This window comes from Pelophylax lessonae, assembly GCF_965119305.1.
Source record: "Pelophylax lessonae genome assembly, chromosome: 10".
NCBI lineage: Eukaryota > Metazoa > Chordata > Amphibia > Anura > Ranidae > Pelophylax > Pelophylax lessonae.
This window is the reverse complement of record NC_138777.1, coordinates 163821176-163834781: the sequence shown is the minus strand read 5'-3', so window position 1 is coordinate 163834781 and position 13606 is coordinate 163821176. Positions and strand designations below refer to the sequence as shown.

Here is a 13606-nt window from a genome sequence, read left to right as displayed (position 1 = left end):
ATATTGGTGCACAAGAAAGATGAGTACAGGTAAGTAGATACCTTTTGATGTTCACAAAAGCCATAAAGTTTCCCTGATAGACAGAAGCAATGACAGCCCCGGTGGATTCAACCTGGAATTTGTGGACCGAATGAAAACAATAGAGGAGGGGGGGAATGTCTCCTCTGAAAAGTGGGGAGGCACCTTAATGCTGAGGAAGGCTTGTCTGAGGATTTAAAAGACATAGTGCCAGACTTTGGGGGGCGGGACTGAGGAAATGTAAGGGACATTTTGGGAAAGTGTAATGCTCTTACCCCCAGTACCATCCTTGTGGAGAACATGTAGAGCTGGTCCAAAGAGGCGTGGTCCCTCAAAATACATGCAAGCCAAACACTTTCAAAATAGCTACACAGTCCAGCTCTTTAGCCAAAGTGCCCTATGCATGGACCCTGATGGAACACTAAAGCTGGACATTCACTAACACAAGTTTGTTTGAATTTTTTTTTGTTTCAAGTACGTTTGTCCTGTTTTCTAATAGTTAGTGAGGTAAAAAAAAATTTCATTTTCAACCACAGTGAGAAGAAAATTTGAAGGAGCCAGATGGAAAATGTTTCTCAACCAAATTTTCAACAGCGAATGTTGTTTTTTTTTTTGTTAAAGTCCATTTGTTTCAAAATTGAATGTTAAAAGCAAATTAAATTTTGAGGGACTTTCGAAAGGCATTTGTCAAGTCATCAAATATACTGAGAATTTCCCTACAAATTTTTGTATGAACGTTCGTTTGAAAATTTACTAGTGTATAGCCAGCTTTATGCAAAGAAATAGATGTTAGGTTTCCAGTAAGCCATGGCATCTAAAGCTCAGTGCCAAAGCCATCTGTTCCATACGTTCCACAGAGGTTCTATGTAGGGTTGCCACCTCAATCCCTTTGAACCAGGACACACATTAATTACTAAGGTTCTGTGGCTGATTAAGGTGATAATTAAACTCACTTAGTGCCTTTATGTGCATTATATGTGTGTAATTAATATGTGTCCTGGTTTAAAGGGATGATGTGGCAACCATAGTTTAATGGTGGTAGTGGTAGTTTGAGTTTGTTTTAGAATTTTACCCAGTAAGACAAAGTAAAATCACAGCCAAAATTAGGTGCAAGGCAGTACATGCCAAAGAGAACCTGGAAAGGGTTTCCAACCGTTCATTAGCTGGGTCTTTAACCACTTAAGGACCGGAAGGTTTTACCCCCTTAATGACCAGGTCATCTTTTGTGATATGGCACCACGTTACTTTAATTGACAATGGCGTGGTGGTGTGACCCTGTACCCAAATAAAATTGATGTCCTTCTTTTCTGAAATAGAGCTTTCTTTTGGTGGTATTTGATCACATCGACGATTTTTATTTTTTGCTCTATAAACAAAAAAGTGTGACAATTCTGAAAAAAAAAAAAGTGTTTTTTACATTCTGCTACAAAACACTCCCAATAAAATAAAAAAAATAAAAATCTAATGTTTTCATATTTTAGGCCAATATGTATTCTGTTACATATTTTTGTTAAAAAAATCCCAATAAGTATATATTGATTGGTTTGCGCAAAAGTTATCGCGTCTACAATCTAGGGGAAAGAATTATGTGATTTTTATTTTTTAATTTTTACTAGTAATGGCGACGATCAGCGATTTTTAGCGAGGCTGCGACATTGGGGCCAACAGATCAGACACCTAACTGACATTTTTGACACTTTTGGGGGGACCAGTGACATTACTACGGTAATCAGTGCTAAAAATATGCACTGTTACTGTAGTAATGACACTGGCAGGGAAGGGGTTAACACCAGGGGCGATCAAAGGGTTAAATGTGTGCCTAGGGGGTGCTTTCTAACTGTATAGGGGATGGGTTTACTGGATGAACACAGAGACCTGTGTTCCTAAATAGAGGAACACAGGATCCCTATGTTCCTCACTCACAGAACAGAGCAGACCGCCGTTCTGTCTCCATGGGGAGCGATCGTGGGTGCCCAGCAGACATCGTGGCCGCCGGACCCGCTGATTGGCTCCCCCTCTAGTGGGCGCCCACACTAACTGCTACACGAAGCGACATACATAAACTTTGTTTCTCGTAAGAGCCGACCTGCTGCCGTAATTCTCCGGCAGCTGGTTGGCAAGTGGTAAAAAGCATTTGCAGCCTGCTCTGGAGTAGTGGTCATCTTGTTAAGGCAAGGTATAGCCAGATCCACAGAAGGAACAGACCACTTCTCAACATAATCTGCACAAAGTGGATACAAGGCCAGCAAGCATTTGGGGGAAGTAAACAACCTACCAGTGCTCTTTCAATCCTTCTGTAGAACATGAAAAATTGGGTGCGAAGGGAAAGACTTTGCTGCCTATACAAGCAAAGGTTGGAAGCAGCACTGGTTCAAGCAACAAGCTGATCCTCTAGTTTCAGGATGTTGCCCTCTACATCAAAAAGGGTTGAAACAGTGGCGGCTGGTGCTCCAAATTTTGGGGGGGGGGGGGGCGCAAAAACAAAAAAAATCAAATAGGCATTGCTTTGGGGCAAAAAAACGCGGCAAAAAATTGCATGACTTTGAGGTCACAAAAGTGTGAGAGGGGCCTTCAGTAATCAAAGTATAGTGTGCAGAGTTACTACAGCGTGCCCGCATTCAATGCAGAGTTACTACAGCGTGCCCCCATTCAATGCAGAGTTACTACAGCGTGCCTTCTCTGCTGGGACATTGTATTCTGGCAGCAAGACTCACCTCTGTTAGAATGCACTGACTGGCAGCCGTAGCTACTAAATTGACAAAAGTTTACCGGTTTGGCCGCTCAACAGAAATCAATCAAACAATCAACTTTTATTGAACAGGAACAATCATACGCTGAACGAAATTTCGATCATTCTATAGACCGCTTTAGCCTACAAAGATCTCCATGCTGAACCCAGTGTCAGAAAGCCACCTTCAAGCTAACCCTGAAATTTCAATGAAAGATGGGCTATTGATAAGAACTACCACGTCAACTGGATTGAATAACCAATAAAACGACAAACCATATATTTTAAATATTATTATACAAAATATTTTAAAAAATACACTTTTATTAATATCACTTTAAAACATTTTAAAACTCTGTTGCTGACAAATATATCAATGTTGTGTCCCAGTTGTGCAGGATTTCCCCTCAAGTACCCGTTAACCATTTAGGTATTTGAGCTTTTATTTGTTAAATTCCTCAATTAAGTGGTTATGCATACTACACATTTTTTAAAATTGTATTGCTAATGTAGAAATTGAGTGGAGATCTTGCAAATGCGTTTCATGGATAACACAAAAGGGTTCTTCAGGAACAAAATTGGAGCGGTTTCTAAAATGATAATAATTACTTATGTTGTATTGTCTGGTTCATTACAAAAATCTCTAGTCCTGAACTCAATTAGATGTGTGGGATCTTTAAGGTAATTTTATATAAAAGTGCAAATACACTATAAATTATTATTTGTAATGCAGTATTTTTATATCATGTGTATTTTTTTCTGCAGGTGAGAAGGTGAAACAGGCAGATGTGGTCCTGCTTGGTTACCCTCTAATGTTTCAAATGACTCCTGAACAACGCAGAAATGACCTTTCAATCTATGAGTTAGTAACAGACCCTGATGGCCCTGCTATGACATGGGTAATAATAGTTTGCTTTTCACTGGTGATTTGTGCACTTCTACACTGATCACTGCTTTAATGATTCTAACCATTATGAAAAATGTTATATTCTCATAACTGTATGCGATTATTACAAAGTCATTGGGGTTGATTTACTAAAACTGGAGAGTGCCACATCTGGTGCAGCTGTGCATGGTAGCCAATCAGCTTCTAACTTCAATTAAGCTTTGACAAAAAAAAAAAAAACAGCAAGCTGATTGGCTCCTGTGCAGAGTTGCACCAGATTTTGCACTCTCCAGTTTTAGTAAATCAACCCCGTTGTATTTAGAATACAACTTTGTTTTTAGTTTTGCAAGCTTTATATTTTTTATCTGCATTTAAACCTTGCCAGTAGGGGCCCATTTACACTTTTGGGTGCGTTAACATGCACTACGTTAAGGCAGCGTACCACCTTGTTTGTAAAGGTACCTCAATACAATACATAACACACCTGTGCTATTTTTGGCAAAGCAGCTGACCTTAACACAATGAAATCCCATCTGTATATTGGGTAGTAAACTTGTGCACGGTGGAAAATTTTGTTTTTTAGTTTTGTTTTAATTCATAAAGTACATAATTTTGTGCTGTTCTATTTGTTATGTTATGTTAATTTGTTTTCGGATAATTCGTTATTTCTATAGAGTATAGATATTCGTTATAACAAATCGGTTTGTTTTATTGTTTAATTTTCGGATAAGTCGTTATTTATTTATATATATATATATATATATATATATATATATATATATATATATATACAGGTCCTTCTCAAAAAATTAGCATATTGTGATAAAGTTCATTATTTTCTGTAATGTACTGATAAACATTAGACTTTCATATATTTTAGATTCATTACACACAACTGAAGTAGTGCAAGCCTTTTATTGTTTTAATATTGATGATTTTGGCATACAGCTCATGAAAACCCAAAATTACTATCTCAAAATATTAGCATATTTCATCCAACCAATAAAAGAAAAGTGTTTTTAATACAAAAAAAGTCAACCTTCAAAAAATTATGTTCAGTTATGCACTCAATACTTGGTCTCGGGAATCCTTTTGCAGAAATGACTGCTTCGATGCGGAGTGGCATGGAGGCAATCAGCCTGTGGCACTGCTGAGGTGTTATGGAGGCCCAGGATGCTTCGATAGTGGCCTTGAGCTCATCCAGAGTGTTGGGTCTTGCGTCTCTCAACTTTCTCTTCACAACATCCCACAGATTCTCTATGGGGTTCAGGTCAGGAGAGTTGGCAGGCCAATTGAGCACAGTAATACCATGGTCAGTAAACCATTTACCAGTGGTTTTGGCACTGTGAGCAGGTGCCAGGTCGTGCTGAAAAATGAAATCTTCATCTCCATAAAGCCTTTCAGCAGATGGAAGCATGAAGTGCTCCAAAATCTCCTGATAGCTAGCGGCATTGACCCTGCCCTTGATAAAACACAGTGGACCAACACCAGCAGCTGACATGGCACCCCAGATCATCACTGACTGTGGGTACTTGACACTGGACTTCAGGCATTTTGGCATTTCCCTCTCCCCAGTCTTCCTCCAGACTCTGGCACCTTGATTTCCGAATGACATGCAAAATTTGCTTTCATCCGAAAAAAGTACTTTGGACCACTGAGCAACAGTCCAGTGCTGCTTCTCTGTAGCCCAGGTCAGGCACTTCTGCCGCTGTTTCTGGTTCAAATGCGGCACCTGTAGCCCATTTCCTGCACACGCCTGTACACGGTGGCTCTAGATGTTTCTACTCCAGACTCAGTCCACTGCTTCCACAGGTCCCCCAAGGTCTGGAATCGGTCCTTCTCCACAATCTTCCTCAGGGTCCGGTCACCTCTTGACTGCACGAAAATCGGCCAACAAAAATTTTATAGTCTGCACACCAGATTTTTTTCGGCCGAAAAGTCGGAGTTAGTTGTCGGAAGCATCATACTAACAAGCCGAAAATCGGCAGATCGCACGTTGGCCGAAAATTCGCTGCCAATTTTCAACGCGTGTGTACGGGGCTTTACTAAATATGCTGTTTCATTAGACCTTGAATTAATGAATCGTGCCAAATTCATTATTTGCGTCATAATTTCTTTCATATTAGTTGAAATTTTTTTTTCTTTGGACATTCGGATGCATCTGAATGTCAGAAAAATGCAAAATGTGTCCAAATTTGAATATGTTACAACATGAATTGCATATGTCTATTGGATAGCACTATGGCACATGAGAATTTGTTGTTCCTGTATATGTGCATTTGGGTGGCATTCAATATGCAATGCACGTATATTGCACATGCATAAGTGTGAATCCAGCTTAAACTATGACAGTAAGATGACAGTTGTAAGTACCCTTTGTTGGTCCTTTAAATTATATTTATTTCTCTGTGTAACCAGCAGTGTTAATTTCGTTGACTAAAACGTTTTCGACTAAAACTAAAACTAAAATGGCATTTTAGTCATAAGACTATAACATCCAAATCCTTCTATTTGTAGTCCTTACACGGGATGTGGCACTCTTAGGAGCAGTCCAACAAGAGCACAATTTTTGCATAAGACTATAACTAAAACGAAATTAAAAATTGACATCAGCAAAATTAACACTCCTCTGCTGGCCATTTCTATATCTGCAACACAATTCCATCCAGAGCATGTAATAATAGCATAAAGGAAAAGGAATTGGCAGCACTCCAGGTTGAGTCAAAATCCAGATTTATTGACTGGACATCCAAATATGACAATCGTGACAAGGTAGACGCGTTTCACACACTGACTGTGTGCTTAATCATTACCAAATTACCAAATTGCCAATTCCTTTTCCTTTATCAAGTTTTCACGGAGGCGAGCCGGGCATGCACCGGTGTGAGTCATCAGGCAATTACACCACCTTGAGCAGTGAGTTCTTGTCTCTTCAAATGGCATAATAGCACATTAAAGTTTAAACATTTATTGCACCACCACATATGCATAAGTTAGGGGCATCTACTAAGCTGCTGAAAACTAAAAAATTAAGATAAAGGCTTTTCCTATATTTTTCCCTAATATTTTTAATGTTGGTAATATATTCAGGTAATATGTGCAATGACATTACAGCCAATGGAGTTTACAGTGTTTGTTTTTTTTTTTTTTTTTTTGTATTTTAAAGTTGCACTTCGGTTTGTCAAAAAGCAATATTTCTGTTTGTTTATGAAACTTGGTTTTATTTATAAAGATGTTATATATCACAATGGCTAAGGCCCCGTTCACATAGGGGCGACGCTACTTCGCACCGCGACCTCTGAGGTCGCGGTGCGAGCAGCGACCTCGGAGCGGCCGCCAGGTCGCCTCACAGGTCGCCTTAGTGTGAACGGGGACTAAATCTGTGTCTGTAGTGCGTGTTCAAACCTTATAATAACATATTATTAGATTTTTTTTTTTCTTATTCGATTTGTAGTTGACTAAAATGTATGAGATTTTATTCGACTAAAATGTACTGGAGATTTTAGTCGACTAAAATATGACTAAAACTAAAACAATTCAGATGACTAAAATACGACTAAAACTAAAATCGCATTTCAGACAAAAGACTAAAATATGACTAAAACTAAAATCGCATTTTAGTCAAAAAGCTATAACTAAAACTAAATCGAAATTTGCTGCCAAAATTAACACTGGTAACCAGAAGTCATCAGAGTGACAGAGTTCTGTCTGTGCAATACGATAATACTATGTTTGCAAGGTCTCAGACATTAATCGGACACCCCTAACCCCTTATGCCTCGTGCACACAATCACATAATCAAACGAATTATCGTTCGCATTTTGTTGCATGATACTAATATCGAATCCAACAATGCGTACTAAACGTATTATTTTTTTTCCGTACAATTCTGGAAAAGCTTCCTGGTTGCGTAGCTACGTATCGGATGGTGCAAAACAAAAGCAATGGGAGCCAGGCCTTTTCCGGGTTATTTTTGTGTTTCTGATCGTGCGCGGCCTTTGTCTATCGATTTTTAGCGGACGCATGCTATACTGATTAAACGATTGTTGTTCGCTTGGCTATCGTACGACAACATTTTTTGTGTTTGTCCTCGGATTTTGTTTAACAAAATGTCGTGATCGGCTGTCGAAAGCTGTGTACTAATGATCAGATTATTATGCAATCAATTCAATCTTTGTTTGATTACCTGATCGTGTTTACGAGGCATTAGACACACATGCATCCAATCTCTTGCTAGACTACCTAAACAGGCATTCAATGACCACACCCATTGAAATTGGGCTCGCAAACATCCACCGTGGCTCTGTTCAGTGTCAGTGGGATCCTGTAACAGCTCATAGGTGAGTATCCAAATATTTCTGTTTAGAAATAAGATGATGGAACAGTGGACGGTTAGAAAGAGTGCAGATCTACTTTCAGTGTGCATCATTAAAAACTAATTTTTAATAGCTAATGTTAGAGGTATTGCATTTCAAATAATAACATACTTTCTTTTTCAGAGTATGTTTTCAATTGGTTTGATGGAATTAAAGCAGATTGAAGCTGCTGAAAGACAATTAAAGAAATGCTTTGCAAACATAACAGAACCTTTTAAGGTGAGCCATTGTTGAGTGAATCAAAAAATATAAAAAATCTGTGCTGGAGCATATAGTGATAAATGAATGATAAAGCAGCAAATCAAGCAATCGTGACACCCACAGCTAAAATCAGAAATAACAGAAGAGTAACTCTAAATCAAACATTCCTTTAAGGCCCCTTTCACACTAGTGCGACTTGTTCCGCGATTTTGGACCACAAAATCGCATGACAAGTCATTTTCCATTATTTTCAATGAGCCCCATTCATATCAGTGCGTTTTGAAGTCGCACCGACTTCAAAGTAGTTCCTGCACTACTTTGGCACGATTTTAATGCGTTTTGAGGTATATAGCCCTGAGCCATTGCTCAAAATCCCATCAAAATCGCGGCAAAGTCACGTCAAAATCGTGTCGCAAAATCGCTGTAAAATCGCGTCGCATAAGTGTGAAAGGGGCCTTAGGGTAACTCCACTTTTGTGGGCAAAAGAATAAGCAAATAAAGAAAAACAATATAACGTATACAAATGGGACACAAGTCATATTGTGATTGAATGTTATTAAAAATGACCTTTCCTTTTCAATCTGCAGCCGCTGTAATTTTCTGAAAATGCAATGCAATATGGCTACCTGGAGCTGTTCTGTACACAGAATGTATACTGACCACACCCCAGAAACATAATTTTCTGCTTGTGTGATTGGCTCACCAATTTTCCCAAAAGTCTGCCTAAGATACAAGTCAGATTTCTGGCATCCGCTGCAAACAAAATGTCATTTTTGGTGAGATACTCCCAATAGGAACACGTCTAAAGGGATGCAGGCCCAGCAGTTTTCCTCATTAGAGCCCTGCAACTGCCACAGCTGACAGATAATTATGAAACCACTCCCAATAGACCCAATCATCACAAGGGCGCAGAGGAACAAACAAAGATTTCTCCAGAATAACAAAAGGTAGGAATCTGCATCAACGTTTGGTAAAATCCCTGCAATGTACAGAGATCACAGAGAAGGGAATGTTTTTTTCTCAACAAAAGTGAAGTTATGCTTTAATAATGAAATGATATATCTAAACATTTAAATACAAATAAATTGCAAAAAATGTACAAATGTGAAAATGTGATCAAACCATAAGAACCAATCAGCAAAGGTTTTAAAGGTGTGCATATGCAATAAAGTTCAAAATTGAATCCTCATTCCATTTTACATCCCCCCACACACTCCCGATTTTCTTGTGCATCCACCACCGAGTGACCGAGTGACGCCATATAAATGAGCCTATTACTGGATCCAGTGGACCATCACATGAATGGTCAAACGCGCTTAATCAAATCCCTTTGTTCAGGATACTTCCAAGCATCAAGCATGCGCCCCATCAGAAATACTCCATCAGTATTAGAGGATATAGTGGAAGACCAAAAATATGCGCCCATAGTGTAATCCAAAAAATGTATTGAAAACACAATAGCAAGCAAAACAATGCTTGCAGAAAGGAACCACTTCAAAGTGCAAGTAAATATAGGCAAACAGTCTAAAACCCACATAGATTTAGTAAAAACAAAGTGCTTTTCCCAGAGCAGCAACTGTATGGCCGCACCAGACTCCAAACACTGGTCGGCAAGGGTGCGTGATGACGCAACGTCGTGGCCATGCCCATCGCGTTTCATCAGAGAGATGACGTCGTTGGGGGACTGACTGACTTGTTGAGTGAATGTCATGCTGCAACATAATAGTAGCTTTGGGTCACTGAAGCCGTATCATTACTGCAAGTGACATTACTGACCCAGGTCTAGCTTGCTGCCCCACTGACCTCGCTTTAGTAAACTGAAATCAGAATGCTTACCCTAAAACACTACTTTACATTGCAACCCCTTTAATGAGTTAGCAAGATTTCAGCAATGTGTGTAGGATTAAAGAACCATGTTTTGTTTTTGGTTGACTTTGTATCACATTTATTGTTTTTAGATTTGGACAGAATGTGCTGATGGGTCTGGAGCTGTTAATTTCCTCACAGGAATGGGAGGATTTCTGCAAGCTATACTTTTTGGTTATACAGGTTTCAGGTTTGTGATCACAAATAATATAAGCCTGCCCCCTAGGTGCTGCAGCCTCCTATTTCTATCTATTTTTATTTATTTATTTATTTATTCATTTATATATTTATTTTATTTATTTATTTTTATTTTATTTTTTTATTTTTATTTATTTATTTATTTCTATTCTGTTAAGATGAGGCTCTGTTTTGGTGTTTTACATGTTTTAAAGCTTCATGGTCTAAATGAGATGACAAATTATCCAACTCAAATGTTTGTGTAGAGCAAAATCATTACAAGCCATCAATCTTTCAGTGTTCACTCACAGAAGAATCAGAAACAACATATTCAATAACATGCTCAAGAACAAACCTTACTGCAAAAGTCCCTAATGTGTGAAAGAAGCCAATAAGTTATTCTTCTCCCCTTCGTCTATCAAAAGTGAAATATTGTACACTCATTCTTTTTTTATTGGGCCCCAGGTGGCTGATGCCATAATGTTCAAGTATGCACTGCCTGTAAGCACATTATAACAGCCTTACCTATCGAACAAAGCCCTTCAATGCGGAGCTGTCACAACTCCTGGCACTTCCGTCTTCACACAGTCTTCCTCCTGGGTTTGCGCTCTCTGGTCGCTTGAGTGGCAGGGCCAAGGTGACATCACTGCCCCGCTGGCGCATCACGGTCACCATCATGGCACACCACTCTCTGTTATCACTGGGCAGCCAGTGTACCATAAATGCAGAGTAAACTGCATGTGCACAAGTGACTTCATTGGCCGGAGCTGGTTTTTCAAACTTCTAAATGGTGCAACTTTAACATGGTTCAGAAGGGGCCTACACGTAAGTCTTATTACACTTTTTAATATAAGGCAAAGTATTAAAAGGTTGACTATATTATTGCTTTAATGCAGTTCATATTCAATAAAATATACACTCATCGGCCACTTTATTAGGTATACATATTCAATTGCTTGGAAACACAAATTGCTAAGCAGCCAATCACATGGCAGCAACTCAATGCATTTAGGCCACCAGACGTGGTGAAGATGACTTTCTGAAGTTCAAACTGAGCATCAGCATGGGGAAGAAAGGGGATTTAGGTGACTTTAAATGTGGCATGGTTATTGGTGCCAGACGGGCTGGCCTAAATATTTCAAAAACTGCTGATCTACTGAGATTTTCACACAAAACCATCTCTAGGGTTTACAGAGAATGGTCCAAAAAAGAGAAAATATCCAGTGAGCGGCAGTTGTATGGGCAAAAATGCCTTGTTGAGGTCAGAGGAGAATGGGCAGACTGGTTTGAAATGATAGGAGGGCAAAAGTAACTCAAATAACCACTCGTTACAACCAAGGTATGCAAAATACCATCTCTGAATGCACACACATCGAACCTTGAAACAGATGGGCTGCAGAAGACCACACTGGGTGCCACTCCTGTCAGCTAAGAACAGGAAACCGAGGCTACAATTCGCACAGACTTACCAAAATTGGACAATAGAAGATTGGAAAAATGTTGCCTGGTCTGATGAGTCTCAAATCTGCAGCAACTGTGTGATGTTATCATGTCAATATGGACCAAAACCTCTGAGGAATGTTTCCAACACCTTATTAAATCTATGCCCCAAAAAATGCAGGCAGTTTAGAAGGCAAAAGGGGGTTCAACCTTGTACAAACAAGGTGTACCTAATAAAGTGGCCAGTGAGTGTATGAAAATACATTTATGAATAGCATCTTAGTCTATCTTTATATTAATACCTGCTAGTCTTCTTAATATCAGGATTCAGCCTGGCAGAGGAAGATGCTGCAATGTGGACCAGCCCAATTCAACTGCATTGCAGCTGCATTGGAAGCCTTCTGGCTGGAATACAAGAGAGTACAGGCATGATCACCAGTGAGCGTCTGCTCTTCCACTATCCAGTTACAGGCTGGTGTGGGGTGCATGGCCAGGCTTTATTGCTTTAACCAGCTGGTGTCAGCAAATTGTAGAGCAGTTGTCCCAGGCAGGGTGCCTTGTGCTAAGGTACAGATAACCTACCTACAACCATATTTGACAGCTGGGAGCACGCACAGGTACACCCTGCAAGTTGTGAAGACTTTCTCTGGCAGCTGTAGTGTCCACTAACCATCTGGAACTGATCAGCATCCACATAAAAATTGTTTTAAAACAAAACCATACAGTGTTTAAAAATAATAATACCCTTAAAAAAAAAAAAAACTAAACTTTTTTTTACACTTTTTTGTCCTTTTGTCATTCTGTATTAAAAAATAGCATTTTTAAACAATATACCAAATAAAAGACGTACATACACTGTATGTCCTTGAGAAACAATGTAACAATTCTAAAATGATTCAAAAAATAATTGCTATGTTTCAAACCTCTAACTCAGAGCTTAATAAAAGGTTATCATTTCCAGCATACCACTGTTCCGAATCCTGACACAGACTGGCTCAGTATAAGCTGACTATTGCCACCCAGAAAAAAATCAGTGGCCTGGGCAAACAAGTAGCTTTTTGGTGTGTTTTATTTTATTTATTTAAACAATGGTGCTTCTGTTCCATTTTAGAATCAACAAACAAAGCCTGGACCTGGACCCGGTTGTCACTGATGAAATCACAAATTTGCAGATTACTGGGGTTTCTTATCTTGGGAATAAATTAAATTTTACTTTTACAAAATCTGTTACAACTGTGGAGTTGACATCAGCACACGGAAATCCAAAGGACTCACTGATTATCTCATTTAACCAATTAACACCAGATTTACCACTATATATTGGTAAGTTAGTACACCTATCGTGTTGTCATACACTGTGATTTTTGTTATTTGCTTGATAATTAAAGAAAAATACATGGTGGAAACATACATTAAAATAATACACCTTGCTTTGCTAACAATTCTTCATTACCAACTATATTATTATTGCACTATATTTCTTTTTTGCAGGGAAACCAGTTTCCTTTCCAACTAAAGCAGCCCATGTTCACCCAAAGAGTACCTGCATTTGACTGTTATTATGTAATTTCTAAGGTCTTTACGGAGCAAGAACACCGATATATTTCTATATACCCATTGCAGCTAGGATACTGCAGACTCCTAAAAATGTTATTAAAATGTCAGTTCATATTTCTGTCTCTAGTTCTAATTATTTTTTGCAGAACGGGTGCTATGTATGCTATGATACGTAGGGATCCCTGATCAACGCTATTTTTTGCAGCATAGTTAAAAATGTATCATTAAATACTACATCTTTCATTGAAGTAAAAAAAAAAAAAAAAAACAAGATAAAAAAACTATCATGTTTATACAGTACACTAGAGCTGTGCTTTGATTAAAACATGTATGAGTATCACATTTTTCTTTTTGTCT

The 13606-nt window shown here is 38.7% G+C and overlaps 1 protein-coding gene across 1 annotated transcript in view; it reads left to right on the top strand.

Annotated features, from left to right (window-relative positions):
* PGGHG (protein-glucosylgalactosylhydroxylysine glucosidase) overlaps positions 1-13281 on the top strand; it is a gene marked incomplete at its 5' end in the record, with an annotated part of 63298 nt that extends 50017 nt beyond the window's left edge. The window contains 5 exons of the mRNA XM_082269642.1: positions 3512-3645; positions 8132-8227; positions 10168-10265; positions 12804-13015; positions 13184-13281. Of these exons, the coding sequence (XP_082125768.1) occupies positions 3512-3645; positions 8132-8227; positions 10168-10265; positions 12804-13015; positions 13184-13245 (602 nt within the window). The 3' untranslated portion in view covers positions 13246-13281. The remainder of the gene's footprint in view (positions 1-3511; positions 3646-8131; positions 8228-10167; positions 10266-12803; positions 13016-13183) is intronic.
* Between the last annotated feature and the right edge of the window lie 325 nt (positions 13282-13606).